The 21,773-nt window shown below is 46.7% G+C and overlaps 2 protein-coding genes across 2 annotated transcripts in view; one reads left to right on the top strand and one right to left on the bottom strand.

The window, feature by feature from the left end:
• MTOR (mechanistic target of rapamycin kinase) overlaps positions 1 to 6,243 on the bottom strand; it is a 131,130-nt gene extending 124,887 nt beyond the window's left edge. Inside the window, exons 1-6 of the mRNA XM_045546143.1 lie at positions 6,140 to 6,243; positions 4,022 to 4,197; positions 2,954 to 3,062; positions 2,022 to 2,254; positions 1,101 to 1,301; positions 211 to 345 (exon numbers count right to left, since the gene is read on the bottom strand). Of these exons, the coding sequence (XP_045402099.1) occupies positions 211 to 345; positions 1,101 to 1,301; positions 2,022 to 2,254; positions 2,954 to 3,062; positions 4,022 to 4,183 (840 nt within the window). The 5' untranslated portion in view covers positions 4,184 to 4,197; positions 6,140 to 6,243. The remainder of the gene's footprint in view (positions 1 to 210; positions 346 to 1,100; positions 1,302 to 2,021; positions 2,255 to 2,953; positions 3,063 to 4,021; positions 4,198 to 6,139) is intronic.
• A 3,209-nt stretch (positions 6,244 to 9,452) lies between these two features.
• On the top strand, positions 9,453 to 17,132 carry UBIAD1 (UbiA prenyltransferase domain containing 1). Its single transcript, XM_045546141.1, has 2 exons — positions 9,453 to 10,314; positions 16,457 to 17,132. The coding sequence occupies exons 1-2, from the start codon at positions 9,786 to 9,788 to the stop codon at positions 16,942 to 16,944; spliced, it is 1,017 nt and encodes a 338-aa protein (XP_045402097.1). The 5' UTR covers positions 9,453 to 9,785; the 3' UTR covers positions 16,945 to 17,132.
• The last annotated feature ends 4,641 nt before the right edge of the window (positions 17,133 to 21,773 follow it).

Raw genomic sequence — 21,773 nt, 5'->3', positions numbered from 1 at the left:
TCCATTCACCCCCTCCCCTGGTACCCTCTATCCTACTGCTTGTTTTAGATTCTTCACAGGACTTGTTACTATCTGAAATTATCTTGTTTACTTGTTTATTGTCTGTTTCCCCACACAAAATGTCAGCTCCACAAGGACATGGATCCCACCTTGCCTTGCTCACAGACTACATATGAGAAGTCTGGACTCCCCTCTGCCTTAGCTTCTCACCTCTCCCTCCATGCTGCTGATTCGGACCAGCTCGTTGAGGATCAGCAAGGCTCCATGGATCCGATCATCCCGATTCATGCCCTTCTCCTTAGCCAAGGTCTCATCAAACCCTTTCTCTGCTTCTTCAAATGTGTGCTACGTAGAGACAGAATGCCTTAATTACCAGCATCCAAAGTCAGAAAGAGCATAGGCCCATCCCACCTATGACGGGGTTCTAGGGGTTACTATGCCTGCTCAGTGCCTTGTGCCAGTATGATTGAGATACCACCTTATCAAGCTCTTATTTAATTTAGCTTCAATTCTTGTAACAAGCCCTTAAGGCAGATACCATTACCAACCCTATTTAATAGCTAAAAAAGCAGGCTGAAAGAAATTAAGTGATTGTCCAAGGTCACACAGAAAAGACAAGACTTGAACCCAGGTCTCCCAATCCCATATTCAGGGCTCTTTTTATAAGACTCATTAGTAAGCTCCCCCGGCAGCAGCAATCAGCACAGGACTCATGATACTAGAGCAGACAGAACTAGCACTTCCTAAATTAGGATCAACTGTATTTCACTGATTCTGAGACACCTATTTGTCCTTATTTTAACATCTCTGAAAAGAGATGTCTTTAATTGTTGATAAGAAGGCACTGAGTCACAGTTTAATTGGCATATTTTCATCCTTACTGATGTGTAAAATGAGGGTGTGGCTATCAATAGAGCTTTGCTTTAAGGAAAAGCAATAAAGTAACTACTATTGATTCATACTGAGCCTAAAAAATTGTCTGAGACCAAAACAAATGTGATACTTGCTCCATGGCAAGGGGTCTGTTGCTGCCCTTTAGGCCAGGTGGTTCTCTATGTATATGTGCCTTGCTGGGGGCTGGAATGGAGCCATCCCCTCACCCTGTACCACTGGGGCTTCTGCATCTCCTTCGGCTCACGCTGGGTGGTGAGAATCAGACAGGCGCGAAGGGCAGCTACAGCTCCCTCTCGGATGGCCTGTTTGGGGTCCCACACTGCCACGAAAATGTTGTCAAAGAAGGGTTGCACTTGCTGGAAGAAGAACGTGGGGACGCTGATGGCCAGCTCACGGAGAACCAGGACCTGGGAGAAAAAGGCAAACTGAAAACTCTCACCTGTGTCAGAGTTTTGTTTTCTCAGGACAGTCTTGTCTCATCCTAGAGCCTAAATACACTAGGAAAAGAGAACACTTGCTAACTCTTCTAGCTAGGAAATTCTGGGGACAGAGGAAAGAAAGTAAAATTGATCAAACATCTCAATGTTCATTGGCTAGGTTGGCTAGGTTGTTTCTAAACATGGAATGCTTGTAATGTTTGAACATAAGCTCTGGAAGAACAGACATATTTTATGCTTTCTACCATACCACACTAACAGCCTAGAACTGTGCCTGGAATACAGTATATATGCAGTAAGTAATTATCGAATGAATAATGCTGTTTAATCTTGTTATTACTTTCATTTGACAGATGAAGAAACTGAAGGTCAGAGGTTGCCCCAGGTTACACAACTAGGAAGTAGCAAAGGGTCAAGTGTGTGTCCTTATCTGGGCACCATGCTCCCTCCTCGTGGTACTGCCTCCTAAAGGGGCAGCTCACTGGAAGGCACTCAGCCAACGTTTCTGATCCCCATACACCCATGCCTGGATTCTCTCTCTCAAGGACAGACTCTCTCCATCTCACAGCCTGGAATCTCAGCCTATAGAATCAGACTTTTTTAGGGATGAGTCTTGGAAGGAAGCAAGGGACTCTGACATGGTGCCATTGCTCCCCAGCCCTGGCTGTGCTCCTCCCTGTAGGCACTCACAGCTGCATGTCTCCGGCCCTCGTTGCGGTCAGCACCCAGCCATTCCAGGGCTCGCTTCACCTCAAACTCCACGTACTCGGCAGTGAAAGTGTCCCCAGCCATGGCAAGGCGGCCAATGGCCTTGGATGCCATTTCCATGACAACTGGATCATTGGAGGGGAGGAGGTTCCGAAGATAGTTGGCAAATCTGCCAATTCGGGTGGCATTCCCACCTTCCACTCCTATGAGGCTGGCTGGAAAAGAGAGGAAGGCAAAAAACTGGTGACATGCATGCTGGCCAGAAAAGTACATGGCCCTGAAACAAAAGCTGGTGAGTGATCCCTTCATTCTACTGTGAGTATATTTCTAGATGGCAAGGACACAGACAATTTTCATTTTATCTCAGAGATTTGAGATCTGTGCCAGAACTACTTACACAAAGCAAAATGATCTCATATTAGTATATAAAATTTGTTTCCCCCTCCCCAAAAAAGAGAAAACAAACTGGGACTGAATAATTCACAGGATTGATAACTAGTCCTTGGGAGTTGAAAATGACCTGCCTTTTATGAACTACACCCTAATTCCACTTTTCCATTCGTGAGTCCCACTATGCCAAACCCTGCTCTATTGAGAAACCAGTCTGCAAAAGGCAACATGAGGTGGTGGAAAGAAAGCTGGCTTCGAGTCTCAGCTCTGGCAAACTGTCTGGCACTAGAAAAGTCACTAAATGGTTCTGAGACTCAGCTTCTACATCTAAAAATACATTTTGCCTATGTCCCAGGATTGCTGCTAGAATTAACACCTGTATAAGTGCACTGAAAGTCACAGCCTCCTTAAAATTCATTAAACAAATGTGAACTAAGTAAGTAGGAAATCCAGGGTGCAATGGACACGAAGGTGGGTAGTCCTTTATTCCTAGCAGTTATTGTTACCAGAGTCTCTGTCCTTACCTATGGCCAAGATGCCACCTTTCCTCTCATTAGCATCTGAGCTGGAAACCAACTCAAAAATGTGATGGTTCAGCTGATCGTAGAAGCGAGTAGATTCCTCTTGGCTCATCTGCAAAGGAAGATATAATCAGAACGATTTCTAATGAATCCCTGACTGTGGTGATGGCAGCAGGTTGGCATCTAAATATAAGGTCCTGAGAGGTAGCAGGCACAGTTCCAACTAAAGAAGACAAGTTACTGTCCATTTCCACAGTTTTTGTTTTTGTTTTTTTGAGACAGGGTCTTGCTCTAACACCCTGGCTAGAGTTCAGTGGCAGCACCATCATAGCTCACTTCAACCTCAAATTCCTGGGCTCAAGTGATCCTCCTGCCTCAGCCTCCTGAGTAGCTGGAACTACACATGTGTGCCTGGCTACTTTCTCTACTTTTTTGTAGGGAAGGAATCTCACTCTTTCTCAGGCTAGTCTCGAACTCCCGGCCTCAAGTAATCCTCCCTCCTTGGCCTCCCAAAGTCCTAGGATTACAGGTGTGAGCCACCACACCCGGCCTTAAACTGTGGAGCAACTGAACTTGCAATTCATCTGTTTATTTCACAAATATTTATTGAGTATCTACTCTAGGGCAGACGACGTCCTGTCCTAGGTTATTCCTGGTACCACGGGTACAAAGATCAACAATATACTGTCTCTGAACTTAAGTCTGGGCTCTATTTAGAAAGCCCCAACCTAGCTCTCAACTCTCCAAACCCATCCCTATCACTGTTATCAGACAGAAAGAACTGAGGGTCTTGTATGTGGTAGGGAAAAAAGAAAAAAATAAAAGAAACAGCTGAATCTATGTTGGCTCCTAAAATGTAACCCCCACAAACATGAGAAATGCCATAGAAATGTGTAACCACTGCAAAGGAACCTGCACATTTGATGCATGTGAGAAGCTGGGTGCCTTTCTAAAACAGAATCTCCTTATTTTCCAAATTCTCACTTAGCTTTCAAAAGGAATCTAAACCAGTGATGGCACATTTAGCCCAAACATCCCATAATGACTGGCCCCAAATCACAGAAGCCCAACCTCTCGAAGCTCCATGGTGACATAGTGCTGGAGCTCCTTGGCAGCCTTGGCCCTGGTCTCCTCATTCCGGCTCTTCAGGCCACTGGCGAACTGCTGCAGAACACTCACATTGCTAGACGTGGTGGTGGCTGTGGTGGCGGCGGCAGGTCCAGTTCCAAGCATCTTGCCCTGAGGTTCTTCAGAGAGAAGATTTCTTTAATATTCTGGATGACAAGCTATGGTGATAAATTTATTTATGGCCCCAGTTCCTCAACACAGATCTCCACTCAGCCCATGTCAGGTAGGGGATTCTAAAAACGTTGGGAGATCTCACTAAAAAACATTTAGAAAGTCTAGATTCATTCAGTAATCACTGATGTTTAAAAGAGGCAATGTAATAGGGACGGGCAAATTGTGGGCCATGGAGCTAGGCTACCTGGGTTTGAATCCCATTGCAAAGATACATACCTTGAAGAAGACACTTAAAATTTCTGTTTCCTTAACTACAACAGGAAGATAATAGTAGCCAAGTCATCGGTTAATGTGAGGATTAAACAAGTTAGTACATGTTAAAAAGTGTTTACAATAGTGCTGAGCACAAAGTGAGTTTTAATAATTGTTAGCTATTTTTATTATTACTGCTATGTACATGGCACAATGCCAGGTAATAAAGGTGAGGAAGTAGGGAAAGAACTAAAAATGACGAATACTGCCCCTTTCCTCAAGGAATTCAATCTAAAGAGGGAGACATTATTCTACAGCACCACTGTCCAACAGAAGTATAATCCACAAATGTATTTTTGAATTTGCTAGTAGCCATATTAAAAAGGTAAAAAGATAAAGGTGAAATTAATATATTTTATTTAACCCAATAGATCCAAAAAATCATTTCAGCATGTTATCAATATAAAAAATATTGATATATTTTCCATTCTTTTTTGTACTGAGTCTCCAAAATGTAGTGTGCATTTTATACTTAGCAATTTCAATTGGTACTAGCCACATTTCAAGTGCTCTATACCCACATGTGGCTGATGGTTATTGTATTGGACAATGCAGTTCTTTAAAAGAGTACCAGTATTTCAAATGTAAGTTAAAAGAGACCAATTAGCTCCTGAAATCATTGGCTCATTACTCAGTTATGTTCTGTTCCTTCTCTCAACAAGCTTACAATCCAGGGGGAAATACAAATAATCAGGCAACCACAATAAAGTGGCCATAACAGGGCTCAGCCCACCCTGCCATGGGAGTAACATATACTTATCCTAAGTATGTCCAGATTATACTAGAAAAGCAATTTCACAAAATTCCTATTCTTGAACGAATTTGTAAGACGCAGAGGAAAAATCAGGGAATAACTGGTTTTGAGAAGCTTTCAAATACTCCAGTGTCAAGAAAAAGACTGCAGAAGGAAATGTCATCCTTTAGGGGAGAAGAAACCTAAGGATCCCTAGTAAGAAAACTACTATAGTTTGTGGGCATCTAGAGGGGGAAGGAGGCTAACAAGGAATTTCTATTCTCAGGTAAGAACCAGTTTATCTTTCTATGGTCTAAGACCCACAGGCCATCTGCTCCAGGCTGAATTCAATGAAACTGCTAGAAGCCAAATATCCTAAGGGTCTTGGTAAAAGGCTTAAGGAAGTTAAAGTTGGATGGCTGAAACAAGGGATGGGGGGAGCGGTGAAGCAAAGAGGATGAACCCCAAGGATGCCACCGAATTCAGTTCCGGGGACTGGGTCCCTGAGAGGTCTCCAGGGTGGAATGCTAGGGGCTGACACTGACGTTGGTGCTCCCCGAGGCAGGGATCCACAATTTGTAGGTGGCTCTGAAGAGGTGACTGTGCCGCGCAGAGAGACCCAAAGGCGCCAGGGCAGTACTGGAGCTGACGGGCCGGCCTTCTGGCGCCTGGGACGTACATCGGGCTGAAGGGTCCAGGGGTCTCCTGGGGATCCCGGTGAGGTGGGCGTTGCCTCGCGGGGTGAGGGTCAAGGGCTCAGTCGGTACCCAGGTCGTGGGGCCGGTATTGCGGGGACCTCACGTCCCAGACGGGTGGCTTCCCAGGGCCCCCCCACAGCCAGGGTGGCCGTGGGTCTGGACATTCTGCCGCCTTGGAGGGGTCGTGCCAGGCCCCAGACTCACCGCGCGGCTTCGGCCAAGGCCTCAGCTATCGCCGCCAGCGCCGGTACCGCCGCTTCAGACCCCCAGCCCCACCACCCGCCTTCCCCACTGTCCTCTAAGCCGGGGCGGGAGAGAAGGCGGGCTCCTAGCCCAGACAACCAATCGACAGGCGTAAGAAGAAGATGGACCTGGACACAGACGAATAGTAATGAAGGAGAAGCGAAGCTTCAGGACCCGGCTTCTCTAGGGGGCGGGGACTGTTCAAATAGACAAACCACGCGGCCAGTGGCAGGCGAAAGGAGTCTTAGGTCCGTTCGGGAGAACCAATCGGTCGTGAGTTGACCTCAGTCACTTCCACTCATACATCCGGTGCATCGCTACTATGATTCCTCTGTGAATCCGTGCTGTGGCGGTGTGGAGTCCGCCGTCTGGGTACCTCAGGACGGGATCAAGAGCGGTGGGCAGGGCTTCGCGACCCCGCCCAGTGTAATTCTGAGAGGAGGGTGTGAGCGATGCTGGCGCCCTATAATTACTGCTACAAAAGATGTACAATTTTCAGAGTAGCGCTACGTACGGATCCGTGATTTCTCTTTCGTTAAATTTAATAGGCATTTGAAAATGGTTTCAGTTAGATTTTCTCACTTTCCCAAAATTATCTAGCTCACAAAATAATTCCCGAGACACCGTAGCCAAGTTTTCACTGAAAGAGGTATTCATAAATAAAAAAATTCAAAACAACATCATTTTTTAAAAATCCTTTCTCAAAAAATCAATAGCAGGCCGGGCGCGGTGGCTCACGCCTGTAATCCTAGCACTCTGGGAGGCCAAGGCGGGAGGATCGCGTGAGCTTAGGAGTTTGAGACCAGCCTGAGCAAGAGCGAGACCCAGTCTACTGAAAAAATAGAAAGAAATTAGCTGGACCACTAAAAATATATAGACAAAATTAGCCGGGCATGGTGGCACATGCCTGTAGTCTCAGCTACTTGGAAGGCTGAGGCAGAGGGTTTGCTTGAGCCCAGGAGTTTGAGGTTGCTGTGAGCTATGATGACACCACTGCACTCTACCCACCGACACCGAGTGAGACTCTTGTCTCAAAAGAAAAAAAAAAAAAAATATATATATATATAAAATGGGATTTGGGAAAGACACACTTTTTTTTCTTTATACATCACCATCAATTTCTAGTGTAATAAAAAGAAATGTTTGTTGAAGAAATGAAAGTGTCCAGAAGGCCTAAACTGCCAAATTAAAGAGGTTTGGTAATAATATTCTGTGGCTTGACAGTTTTTTTTTTAATATTCATGATTACTCCTTTAGGTTTAAACTCTCTTCATTGCATCTTTGTGAAATAACTGTTCTTCTAACTGTCACATTTTTCACTTGTGTTTAACATCTACATTTTATCATTAAATATTTTCTAATATGTAATATATTCACTTTTCAAATCTCAAAATAAATGAGTTATATTTATTATGAAAAGTCTTCCTCTACCCTTACCCCCTTCACTGCTTATTTTCTTAGTTTTTTATGTATCCCTAGTTTTTCTGTATGCAAATACATGCAAATACATAAAAATATATTCTTATTTTCCCCTTTTGTTACACTATATACACTTTTCTGCATTTTTAAAATTTTAATGTATTTTGGAGATCTTCTCATCTTAGTATACAAAAAGTTTCCTTGTTCTTTCATTGTTGTTGTTACAGCTGTGTAGTATTCTATCATCACATGGTTGTATCATAATTTATTTTCCCAGTCCTCTGTAGATGGACACTGTAAAGTTTTTTGGATTGGCCGGCATGAGAGAAAGAAAGATGAGCAGAGTTGAAAGGGATAAGTAAAGAGGCTTTATTGGAGCGCTCCCGAGTGAGGGTAACGAATGGGTCCCAAGAGAGGGGGAGCCCAGGCAAGGTTCTCAGGTCCCGGGAGAGAGACCTGAGAAGTCGCCCCGCCCAGAGGTCTGAGTGGGTTTATATATGTTTTTTAGGGCTGGGGAGTGGGGGTTTTTTGGCAGAAAGATTTATGGTGGGGAGAGCAAGGAATTTTCCATTGCAGTTTTAGGGCAGGTGTGGAGACATAGGAGGGGCTGGTGGCATGGGTGGACTCCAGGAACCGTGATGGACTCCAGGAGCCGAGACCCTTGTCAGGGTAACCAACCAGGTGTGATTATTCTTTTAACTAAGGTGGGCCTAGCAGGCATTAGGCATTGTTCTTGGCAGGTCCCATGGGCTTTTTCTTTTTTTTCATTAGGGAGGGGAGGGGTGCCTGCCACCAGCCTTACAGACACTTGTGTTGTTTCCAAATTTTTGCTATTTCAAATGCTGCAGTGAATGCCTTTATATGCATATCATTTTATTCCCTGGCAGCTATACCAAGATAAATTCCCTGAAAGAGTATTATAGGGTCAGAAAGTTTTGATGAATGTTGTTGAATTGAGATTTTTGCCACCTTAAGGGATGATAAAGCCCTGTGTTTCTAATTAATAACAAAAGATGGTTTTATAGCAACAATAATTGTGCATTTGTAGGTTTCTTTTCTGTTTACAAAGAGCTTTCTTATTCATTGTGTTAAAATAATAGCTAATATTTATTGAGTACTTACAATGTATCAGGATTTTGGTGGACACTGTTAAAAGCAGCTTAGAGTCTAACTAACTGGATCTGAAACTTGGCTACGACACTTCTGTACCTATTTCCTTATCTGTAAAACAGGAAGGATCATAGTACCTGTGTCAGTAGGCAGTGTTAGGGGGATTAAACGTTAATACTACATGTGAAGTACCTAAAACAGTATATGGCACATGTTAAGTAAACAGCTATTAAATGCTGTTACTATCATTCCTGAACATTTGAGGCAGGTTGTATTGTTCCCACTTTATACACGAGTAAATCGAGGTATACAGAGAGATTGGGTCACACGGTTGGTAAGTGATACAGCCAGGACTTTAATATATCTGCTGATATATTGTCTGATTTGGCGTTGTATGACACTTGGATTTGGCCAGCATGGAAAGCTTATGCTAAATGGTGAAGCAGCAGCTGCGGGGCTGGGTCCCCCGGCCGGAGAAAGGGTGGGCCAAAGGGTCGCCGCCCCGCCCCGGCCCCCAGGCCCCGCCCCCGTGGCCCCTCCCCTCTCCCAGGCCCCGCCCCGCCGCTCCCCGCCGCTACTTCCAGTCTCGCCGGAGACAGCCTCACTTAGCATCACAAGAATAACCCCGAAGGCGTGTCGCTTTACGACTCATTGGGCACTTTCACTCACCTGGCCCCGCCCCGCGCCAGCCCGGTCCCGCCCTCCGGCCCTGCTCTGTCCGGCCCGGCCCGCGCCGCCGGCCGGTGTTTCCGGGCCGGCCTCCAGAGGCCGGCGCACAAGATGGCGGCCCCGGAGGCCAGGGGTGGGAGGCTGCCGCTCGGCCTTGGGCTCTAGCGCGGTGCTAGGGGCCAGAGACAGGCTTTCCCCAGGTGACCGGTGGTCGGGGCGGCGCCACCGGGCCTGGTTGCGTGCAAGGCCCGCTTGCTGCTGCCCCCAGATCCCACTGCTTGCCCAGGCCTTCCCCCGGGCGGAGCCGAAGGAAGGTCAGGCCCGGCCGCCCCGCCCAGTCCCGTCCCTCCCTGCCCCGGGCGGTCACAGTGCGTGGCTCATGAGTTGACTTCAGCCACGTGCAGAATCCATGGCGGCCTCGCAGGCCCTGGGGGAGAAGATTAACATCCTGGCGGGAGAGACTGTCAAGGTCGGGGAGAGGGACCCGCTGGGGAACGACTGTCCCGAGCAGGACAGGCCACCCCAGCGCTCCTGGAGGCAGAAGTGCGCCTCCTACGTGCTGGCCTTGAGGCCCTGGAGCTTCAGTGCCTCACTCACTCCCGTGGCCCTGGGCAGTGCCCTTGCATACAGATCTCAGGGCGTCCTGGATCCCAGGCTGTTGGTGGGTTGTGCCGTGGCTGTCCTGGCTGTGCACGGGGCCGGCAATTTGGTCAACACTTACTATGACTTTTCCAAGGGCATTGACCACAAAAAGAGTGATGACAGAACCCTGGTAGACCGAATCTTGGAACCCCAGGATGTTGTCCGGTTTGGAGTCTTCCTCTACACCTTAGGCTGTGTCTGTGCCGCGTGCCTCTACTCCGTGTCTCCTCTGAAGCTAGAGCACTTGGCTCTCATCTACTTTGGAGGCCTGTCTGGCTCCTTTCTCTACACAGGAGGTAAGAATTGGCCTGTTTCCTGTGCTGCAGGTCTTAATCGCATTTACTGGAAACTGCTGCTTTGTATAGAGTTATAGGTGTGTCAAAGGTTCTTTTCTAAATTAGGTCACTTTACCTGAAACCTATAATGTGTGGGTCATGTGGATTTTTTTTTAAAACATTGAGTTGAGAAGATCCTGGCTTGATTTACAGATGTTGGGCATGATTCAAATATATATGTGGACTTTTTTTGTATCTAATTTCCTTTTGTTAATCATGCTTTGTAATGCCACAGTTTCAAGTATTAGTGGAATTAAATTTGAAGAGCTCAAAACTATACAGCTGATTACATCCACCTAGGTTGCTAGGTGACTTCTTGCAGGAGGCTGATTAAGGGCAAGTGGTTAAGCCCCAGTTACTGAGCACCTGTTATGCGCCAGGCACTCTTCTATATGAACACAGCAGTGACAGATCCTTGCCCTTGTGAAACTTATTATATATCATCATGATAAGAGACAGAAAGTAAACATAGTAAATTATGTATAGTTAGGATGACCAATGTTCTGATTTGCTCAGGACTAAGGCAGTTCCCGGGATGTGGAATATTTGGTGTTAAAACCAGAAAAGTTCCTGGTAAGCCAGGTTGACTTGGTCACCCAGATTATAGTAATATGAAGATGATAAATGCTAAGGGAGAAAAAAAAGTAGAACAAAGAAGGAGGACACAGATTACTATTTGCAGTAGTTTGATTACGATAGACTTCATCAAAAAAGTGACACTTGGCCTGGTGAGGTGGCTCACGCCTGTAATCCTAGCACTCTGGGAGGCTGAGGCGGGAGGATCACTCAAGGTCAGGAGTTCGACACCAGCTTGAGCAAGAGCGAGACCCCGTCTCTACTAAAAATATAAAGAAATTAGCCAAACAACTAAAAATAGAAAAAATTAGCCGGGCATAGTGGTGCATGCCTGTAGTCCCAGCTACTCGGGAGGCTGAGGCAGAAGGATTGCTTAAGCCCAGAAGTTTGAGGTTACTGTGAGCTAGGCTCACGCCAGGACATTCACTCTAGCCCGGGCAACAGAACGAGACTCTGTCTCCCAAAAAAAAAAGTAACACTTGAGCTAGATTGAAGGAGGTGAGAGATGAGGAAGTTGGCCAAGCAGATATCTATCTGTATGAAGAGTGTTTTAGGAAAAGGGAACAGCAGTGCCAAAGGCCTTCAGGCAGGAGTGTACCTGAAGAACTTGAGGAACAGCAAGGGGTCCAGTGTGTGAATGAGGGAGAGAGTAAAGTGGGGAGGTAAGTAAGAGAAGGACATTTGGGGAGAGTTGGAGGCAAAGCACAAATTATCACAAATTATACAGGCCTTGTAGGTCATTGAAATGGAGGAGCGATTGCAAACTAAGGTATTGAGAGTGGATTGGGTGAGTGGGCAATGATAGAGGCAGGTAGAACATTAGGAGGCTCTTGCGTAATCCAGGCAAGAGATGTTCTGTGGCTTGGATCCACGGGGTGAATTGGATGTGAAGTAGAGAGAAACAGGAATTAAACATAACTCAAAGATTTTGACCTGAGCAGCTGTGAGATGGAGAAGCTAAGGGTAGAATGTTTTTGGGGGGTGGAAATCAGGAGATTGACTTTGAAAAGCTTGATGTCTATTAGATCTCCAAGCAGAGATGTCAAATAGATAGTTGGAGATTTTATACATATATGCATATATATACACACACATATATGAGAGTCCAAGTTCAGGGAAGAAGTCTGGGCTTAGAGATACGGATATTTGGGAGTCATTGGCATGTAGATAAAGTTGAGATCTGGGTGAGATCGTCAGAGTAGGGAGTGTTGGTAGAAAAGTGAGGAGGACCAGGACTGAGCCCTGGGGCACATTCCAACATTAACAGGTGGAGGAGAAGAGAAGGAGCAGGTAGAGGGGACTGGGAGTGAGCATCCGGAGGAGTAAGAGGAGAACCAAGAAGCTGTGGTGTCCTGACGGCCAATTGTGAAAAGTTCAATAAAGGAAATCAATGGGGTGCTGTAATAGAACGTATGAGGTGGTGCTGGTGAAGGGAAGAGGCCCTCTCTGTGAAGGTGACATTTAAACTAAAACTTGAAGGAAGGATAAGGAGCCTGCCTTGGGGCACAATTGGAATCTGATGGCGATACCAGCTCCTTCAGGGCTGAAGGACCAGCAAGTGCAAATGTACTGGGTGAGAGAGAGCTTGGCATCCTCTAGGGTCTACCAAAAGGCCAGTGTGATCCAGAGGGAGAATGAGATATACAGTTGGAGACGTAGGTGGGGGCTAGATTCTGCTGGTCTTTTTTTTTTTTTTTTTTTTTTTTTTGAGGCAGGGTCTCACTCTGTCACCCAGGCTGGAGTGCAATGGCACAATCATAGCTCATTGCAGCCTCCAACTCTGGGGCTCAAGTGATCCTCCTGCCTCAGCCTCCCAAGTAGCTGGGACTGTAGGCACATGCCACCATGCCCAGCTTTTTCTTTTTTAAATTTTTTGGTAGAGTTGGGGTCTTGCTGTGTTGCCTAGGCTGGTCTTGAACTCCTGGCCTCAAGCGATCCTCCCTCCTGGGCCTTCCAAAGTGCTGGGATTACAGGCGTGAGTCACTGCACCTGGCCCTGGCATGTAATAATACTTGATAAATATTCATTAAATGAACAAATGAGAAGACACTGAAAAAGATATTGAGCAGAGTAACGACATAATCTGATTTAGGTTTTTTAATGTTGAATTTTATTGACATATAATTTGACATACAGTGAAATGCACAGATCTTTAGTGTTGCAGTTTGATAAATTTTGACAAATGCCTACAGCTGTGTAACCCACACCCCCTCACCACAAAGAACAAACATTTCCATCAGCCTGAAAGCTTACTTGTACTTCTTGCCCGTCTGTCCCTCTCTCCCTGACCTACCCAGAGCAACTTCTGTTCTGATTTCCTTCACATCAATTAGTTTTGCGTGATCTGGAACCATTCACTATGAATTAGTTATGTATGCATGTATCTTTGTTTATTTCAGTATGAAGTCATTAAGAGTTCGTATGTCTAGCTTCTTGTGTTCAACGTGATGTTTTTGAAATTTGTCATGTTATGTGTACCAGTAGTTCCTTTGTATTGCTGGGCAGCATTCCAGTGTATGAATATACCATCATTTGTTTATCCATTCTCCTGTTCAGGGTCATTTGGATTGTTTCCATATTTTGGCTATTACAACTGAACATTGATGTTCACGTTTTTTGTGTTTTCATTTCTCTTGGGTAAATGCCTAGGAATGGAATTGCTGGATCATAGGGTAGGTGATATTTAATTTTATGAGAAACTGCCAACTGTTTTCTGAAGTGGTTGTACTATTTTACATTCCCACCCTCAATATGTGAGGGTTCCAGTTGCTCTGCATCCTTGCCAACTTTTTGATTTATGTTTTAACAGATTAATCCTGGCTGCTATGTGGAGAACTGGCCCAGTATGTCACTGTGCAGGCACATTCAGAAAATGGTGTTGGGAGGGGTGGGATGCCTAAAAGGAAACTCCCGGGTGGGCGGCATCTTTGAATCTGGTGGAGCACACGAGCCTTGGGCCATAGATCAGACACCGAGGAAACAGGGCTTTCTCCCCAAGGGCTCTGTCATTTTCTTGTGTCAGTTAACTTCAGGAAGGTTACCAGACCTTTTTCATCCCGAGAGCAGGTTTATGCTTGGTTTTTGTGTAGGACCTATTTAAGGTGGGGACATAGGTCTCTGCTCAACTTTGCTCACGTCACTTTTTGCCAAGTGATCTGAGGAAGTGTTCTTAGAGAATCCAGCCAAAGGTCAAAGCTATAGTGCTGTTGCATTTTCTTCCACAGCCAGACCCCTGAAGTCAGTTGCGGAGCTGGGAAAATAAGCAGAAGGAGAGTGGGCACCTGTGGAGATACTTGCGAGATCTGTGCTGAGAGTACTCCCGCCCAGCCTCGTCTTCGGGCAGGGGTAGTCCCCTAAATGTGTGAGATATTGCAAGAGATATCAATTTACTAATTCAGAACTGGAGCTGGTGTTTTCTGCTTGTGGGAACTTCCTCACAGGGGGCATGTCCTCAGACAACATGGCTAGGGGGATACGGAATTGGCTTGCTGGCTGTTGGGGAGTGTCAGGGGCCTGCCTGTGATACCTTCCTTGGGCACGCTTTGTTCTAAAGCCAGCGAGCCCCAACTGCTAATGGGAAGGTAACCTTGGGCTGAATCTTGTTCCTTGGCTCTCGTTGTTTTATTTGTTTATGTTTTTGAGACAGGGTCTGGCTTTGTTGCCTAGGCTAGAGTGCAATGGCATGATCATAGCTCACTGCAGCCTCGAACTCCTGGGTTCAAGTGATCCTCTTGCCTCAGCCTCCCAAGTAGCTGGGACTACAGGCGCACACCACCATGCCTGGTTAATTTTTCTATTTTTATGTAGAGACTGGGTCGCGCTGTGTTGCCCTGGCTGGTCTTGAACCCCTGGCCTAAGCGATCCTCCTGCCTCGGCCTCCCAAAGTGCTATGATTACAGGTGAAAGCCACTTTGCCAAGTTCACATGGTTTTAGATCCTCTGCAGACCATTGTTACTTATCATTTTAGACTGCTTAAAATGTACTTATTTTCTTAAACCTTTATTTTCTGATCCTGAGGCCACACCTTGTAGCTTGGTTAGATCTAGAGTTTCTTAAGCTTCTGTAGCAATATATGTGTGAATCTTGTTCCTTGGCTCCTGTTGTTTTATTTTATTTTATTTTTTTGAGGCAGGGTCTGGCTCTGTCACCTCCTTCAGTGGGCACTTCTCACCTGCTTTACCTGTTTTAGTCTGAGTGGGAGGTTTTTCCTGACTTTGGTCCAGAATTCCAGGTGCTTATTACTGTAGCTCTGTGTTCAGTTCAGCCCTTGCACCAAGCATTGGGGAGTGAGCTGTGAACGAGCCAGACGCAAGGCTGTACCCTCATGGGACTTACAGTTTGGTGGGAAGAGCAGAGATTATGTCACTAGAAGCATGATAAAAGGAAGTTTGTGAAAGTGGTAGTCAGTTTGCCATGGAGCAGGGGAACCAAATGTGGTTTAGGGGGTGAGGGGAGGCTGTCTTGAGGAATGGGCTTTAAAGTCTTAACCAGTGAAAAGACCATAGCCCGGCAAAGAAAGCCCTGAGGCACTGAAAGAAGTCTGAATGGAGGGGAGAGAAGGACAGGCAGGAGAGACAGGCAGGGCTAGAGGTGAGCCATGTTAAAGATCTAGGACTTTGATCCTCAGGACCAGTCATTGATAAAGCTTTAAGGTGTATGCTGGGGGAAGGAGGGTGGTTAGAGTGGTATTTCTAGAGGCTTGCTCCAGTTGCGGTGTGGAGATGAGGGATGGGGAGGGGAGGTTGTTATAAGATTGGAAGCCAAGGGACCAATTTGGAGAGTGTTGTAATTTTCTAGGCATAAGATGACTATGGTTTGGATTTGAGAGTGGAATGAGATGGGATAGAGAGAATGGGCAGGTTTGAAACAAGTTGGTTAGACAGGCTTTGAAGTAGATTAGCAGGGCATAGTGGGAGTCAGGGATGGTTTTGTTTTAACCTCATGGGAGCCAGGGAAGGGAAACAGCGATATGACTCGGCTCTCCTGGCCATTTTGCTCATTGCAGGGTGAAAATTTCTTTATGTGGAATTTTGCAGTGTGATTCACTGGGGTTTTCAAAACCAAAAAATGTCTCCAGAGATTGTGGGGGAAGGAGATGGAAAAGTAGTGGGCTGGGGTGGCTATTCTGTGAGGGACTTATCTCATGGAGTCTTGCAGGATTTGGTGAAGGGTAAAAAAAGCAAAGAACTGGATTGTAAGACCTTTTAGATCCTTCCCAGTCTCTTCCATTGAACTATGTATGTAGTGGGAGCCCAGTGCTCTCCGTTGGGGACAGTAGGTAGGGAAATTTGGGTATGATCCTGAGAAGAGAGACTTCGAAACCTAACTGGGCATCCTTTCTGCATCTGCGTCATTGGAGAAGAAATGAGATTTTGCTCTAGCAGGGAAAGGAATGGAATGAGTGCCCACCCTCACAGTCTAAGGATTCACCATTCCCAGCAGAGGTGTCCTGCCTCTTGACCGGTGAGCAGTCCCTAAATTTCGAGCCGTGATCTCACACCAACTCTCTGGGTTTTTTGGCCGCAGGAATCGGATTCAAGTATGTGGCTCTGGGAGACCTCGTCATCCTCATCACTTTTGGCCCGCTGGCTGTGATGTTCGCCTATGCCGTCCAGGTGGGGTCCCTGGCCATCTTTCCACTGGTCTATGCCATCCCCCTCGCCCTTAGCACCGAGGCCATTCTCCATTCCAACAACACCAGGGACATGGAGTCCGACCGGGAGGCCGGCATCGTCACACTTGCCATCCTCATCGGCCCCACCTTCTCCTACATTCTCTACAACACGCTGCTCTTCCTGCCCTACCTGGTCTTCAGCATCCTGGCCGTACACTGCAGCATCAGCCTGGCCCTGCCCCTGCTCACCATCCCCATGGCTTTTTCCCTCGAGAGACAGTTCCGAAGCCAGGCTTTCAACAAACTGCCCCAGAGGACTGCCAAGCTCAACCTGCTGCTGGGACTCTTCTACGTCTTTGGCATCCTTCTGGCACCAGTGGGCAGTCTGCCCAAACTTTAAGGGGACCAGTAGCTCCCCCCACAACATGCCTCCCTTTCTTAGAATATAATAAAGTCAGAGCCTCTGAGAAGGGAAAGGTACTTGGCAGTGAGGGTACTAAGCATGGGTGTGAACTCCTACCTTTTTTTAGTTATTATGTTCTTAAAGGTAATCTGTTGTTTTTGTTTTTCCATTTTTATGGGGAACTTTGAAACCACTCTGGTATCAGAAGGTGAATTGGACACATGGTCCTGTTTTATTTATAATTTCCACTAGAGGGTGTTGTCAAGTCACTTTACAATGGAATGGACTGTGTTCCTCCTTGTTGCACACAAAATGTCTTAAGACTTTGTGCAGGAGCTGCCAGGTCTGGCCTTCCATCCTGAAAGAGCCAGAGTAACTAGGCAGAGTCTCGTAGGATGTGGTAATGATTGATGCCAAACCCATTAACATGGGCAGCACCTGTCTCTTACTCTCAGCGCTGGTGTCCCGAAACATGCTGCCTGAGAGAGAAAGTCCCTCATTAACAGCCTTGTGGCTCCCGGCTTTTGCCTAAATTGTGATTCAGACTTTTTTGTCTTTCATCTCTCCCTTGATTTCATGCAGCAGTTGAGGAAAAGTGTCCAATCATCCTGCAGCAAGACAGTCAAGCCAGGGACTGGGAGGAAGAAAAACCACCCTGGAGGCAGCTGAGAGAATCACTCTCCTTTTGGATAAAAATTAATAGGGTGGCTGTTTTCCCTTTGTGGAATCCACTAGAATGACAGGAAGGACTCCCAGCCCTTTCAGTAACTACCAGGAGCCTGAAATTGTAGAGGCACTGCTGTCCTTGCAGGATACTCCAAGCCACAAGGCTGCCTCCCCACCATTGCTTCTCCTAATGCTCTCCCATCCCCGCCCTCCATCTCTGTTGTGTTCCCATTTGTGGAACCAGACTATTGGGGCAACAGCTTAGCAACCAAGTTTGGGACAGTTGCCCCTCCCCACAGAGCCACAGGATGGGCTGAGCAGGGACCTGATGAATGTACAAGCCAATGGACAGACAGTCCTGAGCCCTGTTCAGCGAGTGACAGGTCCTGCCAGTGAAGGAACTGTGTCTTCATCCTTGAAGGCAGACGTGAATTATTGACCCTGCCTCTTCCCAGGCTTCCGTTGCCTTGTGGATGGATAGTTGAGGGCTGCAGTGAAGTCACACTCGGAGGGAGGGAAGCGCAGCGTTGATCACAGCTACTTCTCATTGCACTGCCTCTGAGTGTGATCTCTGGGCTAGAATTGCTCAGCTGCATTTGGTCCAAGACTGAAAGAGATTGAAACTGTCATCGTTGTATTTTATTATAGCCGTTCTGGTAGGTATTTCAAGGTCTTGACCTGCAGAAAACAACACGATAACTGGTTCTTAGTCCTTCAGATCAGGCTAATTATGATTTGGCTCCTTGAGTTAGAATTGGGCAGCTTATTTGGAAATTGCAGAAGTTCCTCTAAAATTCAAGGTGGTTTGTCTACCAGAGAGCCAGAATTCTCAGTGGTCAGAGCCCAGGAAGAAGAGAATGAAGGATGACCCTTCTCTCCTGCCCTTCTTCCCAGCACCATTTTTGTTTCACGCCAGGCTTGTAGCATTTTGGTGCTCACAAGGTTTTGCCTTCAGAAAAGCTCTTCTGACCTCTCCTTGGAGCGGGCCATTGTCACTTAGGGCTCACCCCTGAAGCTGGAGGACCAAGGGCTCCCTGTGTCCATGGACCAGACCCGCCTTTGTCGCTGCTCCCATGGGGGTTGTTAGCCGCTGCACTGTGCCCCGGTGCGGATTTTAACGCATATTTTTATATATAAATATTCCCAAAGGCCAAATTTGGTGCCAGGTTTTATATGCAGGTCATTATAATTTGTATTGTGTCCCTATTATGTTTCTATGAAGGTTTTCTTTAGACTTAATTAAAAAAAGAAAGAAAATGTTCATTCCTGGTCTGCCTGTTTTTCTTTGCTTCCCTCCTGCTTCTCTTATTGTCTGAGTGTGAACTTGGACTTGTCAATCTCAGAGGGACCAGCGCAGGGACAGTGGACATTCAGGGTCAGGGAAGGGCACTTGGTCTTTGGTGATGAATTTGGATAGGATTTGACCAGATTTGATGGGTCCTTACAAAAGGCAGTAGGGACCACTTGGAGCTAGTACAGATTTGCCAAGAGCCAGTCAGCAGCAGGTGTAGATTAACCTCATTTCATTTTTCCTTTTCTTGATAGGGTCACTGCTGATACAGACAGAGAATGTGTAGTAGATTGAGCACATTTGGGTTTCAGCTTGGCATTTGCCAATATATCCTATGCAGAAGGCAGAGATATGTGGGATGGATAACAGTGTAGTTAGATGAATTCCTGAGAGACTGAATAAGTGGCAGGAGAGAGCTGACTGATCAGCACGTCAGTGTCAGCTGGGAAGGAAGCCTTTAGTAGCACATGCAAGCCCTACCCTCTGCCCTTTGCCCGGCTGGATTCATCACCTGTTATTAGTGACTCCAATGAGGCAGCCAAAATTGCAGGTTTCATGAACCTTGGAGGAAGAGCTTGCAAAATGACTGACAATTAGGATCCTCATAAATCAAAAGGCTGCTTTGATGGGTCAAAAGAAAAATTCAGCATGAATAAATACAAAGCAATATACTGGGGTCCCAAAAATCAATAGCATAAACATCAGGAAGGGGGAGATCCGTGGCACGGTAGCCAGGGAGATGTGGCAGGTATGAGTTTTATCAGTGACTCTGGAATCATGTGCCTTCATTTCTTTGGGTCAGATTGATTCTGCTCCCCAGTCCAATGGTCAGAAATTTAGCCCCAGTCACCTCTTGAGCCCCTTCCCATCTGTCGGATCACCCAGGACTCCTGGGCTTCTGTGGGGCCAGAAGCCAGGGATCTTGGCTGGAACCTTGCTCCTTTTACCTACTATCTATGAGGTCACCTCTCTGCTACTTGATGCCAGGATTTGGCCGTGGAATCTACCCTTGTCTTGGACACTGTTCCTCTAGAAAGGTTCAGAATACTCCTTCCTGCTGACAGGTACTGCAGGCCTTTGGGGCACTGGTCCCCGCCACCCCATTCCCATTTCTGCCCAGTCTCGGCCTACTACCATTCTCCCCATGATCTACCCTGTCCACCTCCCCTACTCAAACCATCTCCCTTTTCCCCTACCCTTTGCAGGACCTTTGCCCAAAATCCCATCCAGGGGACCTCTGGAAGCTCAATGCTGGCTTCTGGAGTCAGGAGGGGAAACGTGAATACGTCATAGGTTGCCCTACTAACTTTTCTGTTACTCCTGCATTAAAACCAACACCTGAGCATGTGACCTGGCCTGAAGCTCAGTCTGAGTCAGTAATGAGCTCCAACTTCCACGAGGGTTAACGGGATCCACGGTCGAATTAATAGGAGATTACAGTCCAGAACAAGGAAGGCAGAAGTCCTGCCCATCCCTGTGTTGGTCATCCCACACGTGGTGGGCTGGGGCCGGTCCTGGACACCTTCTTTCCTTCTTTCCTTTTTTCTAGGTAGAGTCAATGTAGTGATAGATCAAGAACGTGCATGGATATAATACACTTGGATTTCAGCAAGGCATTTGACAATATGCTATGAAATGCGGAATGGATGAAAATAGAGGAGTTTTGTTTCTATGTGCACGAGTGTGCACATGTCTGTGTCTTCACATTGGTAACACCTGTGGCAGAGATTTTACATTTCTTAGTATGAGAATCACATTTTGAAGATGTTATTGACACACTGGATCTTGTCCAGAACGCAGGTTGGTGAGGGCACATCAGACCATGTCATCATGGAAAGGGGACTCAGGAGAGGGCTGTCTCAGGAAGAGGGATGGGGCTTTTGATTTTTCCCTTTTTTTACATGTGGGTTCAAAGGGTAAAACTAGGACCAATGGGTGGAAGTTACGTGGCCCCAAGGTTAAGCTCTTAGATCAGGAAGAACCTTCTAGCCATTCGAGGAGTCAACAAGTGCGATGTTGGAAATGTGCTGGTCGGGGGGAGGGGGCGGTGAGTTCCCGGTGACTAGAGGCATTCAAGCAAAATGATGGTTTCTTGCCAGGAACATTAAAGTAAAGAGTCATATCAGAGAGGGCTTGGATGAGAAGACCTTTAAGGGTCTTCCAATCCTGCAATATATTAATAATTGTTCTGTTATTATGAGATTGTCTCAGACCTGCGCCCAGGGTTTGGGAGAACAGAATACAAGAAACATGTTGACATCTCTTCTCCTTGATGTCAGATTGTCTCTCTATACTTCTTAACAGGCACAGGTGTGACTGATACTCTCTTTTTAAAAAGATTATGTATAAAGATGTAGATACACACACACACACACACACACACACACACAGTTGATTTCACCCGCGAAAGCCCTTGAAGTGAGGTGGATGACAGCTCCTTACCTCCGAGCCCCGAGGACTGCTCTGCTGCTAATGGACTGTCAGCCTCTGTCATTATGGGCTCCAGACTGTGCAGGCTGGTGTAAAACTAGTGCCTCTGGCAAGAACCTGGCACTTGGGTCTCAGCCAGTTGACATTTGTGATTTGCCCTTCTTCAAATTGGGACAGCCCTCCCACGGCAAGTGACTAAGCCAGGAAGCCGAATGGTGGTGTAAACCAAGTTGGGTCCCCGCCTGAGGAGGTGGCAAGGGCTGAGTCCAGGCTCTCAGGAGGCTCGAAAATGGCTTCCTGGGGTGGGGGAAAGGCTGTAATTGCAAGGCACAGACCCACCTGAGAAGATGCACGAGCTCTGGGAGGACCAGTGAGGGTCTTGGTCAGGCTGCAGCGTTACAGGAAGTTGGTCTGGGGTCCCATTGTGATGTTAATGGGT

The sequence above is a fragment of the Lemur catta genome, chromosome 3 (assembly GCF_020740605.2).
Source record: "Lemur catta isolate mLemCat1 chromosome 3, mLemCat1.pri, whole genome shotgun sequence".
NCBI classification, from domain to species: Eukaryota; Metazoa; Chordata; class Mammalia; order Primates; family Lemuridae; genus Lemur; species Lemur catta.
Note: the sequence above shows the minus strand (reverse complement) of the source record. Positions and strands in the feature narration are given on the sequence as shown.

Coding starts and splice junctions, on each gene's coding strand:
- UBIAD1 (XM_045546141.1), top strand. CDS start 9,786: ATGGCGGCCTCGCAGGCCCTGGGGGAGAAGATTAACATCCTGGCGGGA. Junction 10,315..16,456: donor CTCCTTTCTCTACACAGGAG/GTAAGAATTGGC, acceptor TTTTGGCCGCAG/GAATCGGATTCAAGTATGTG.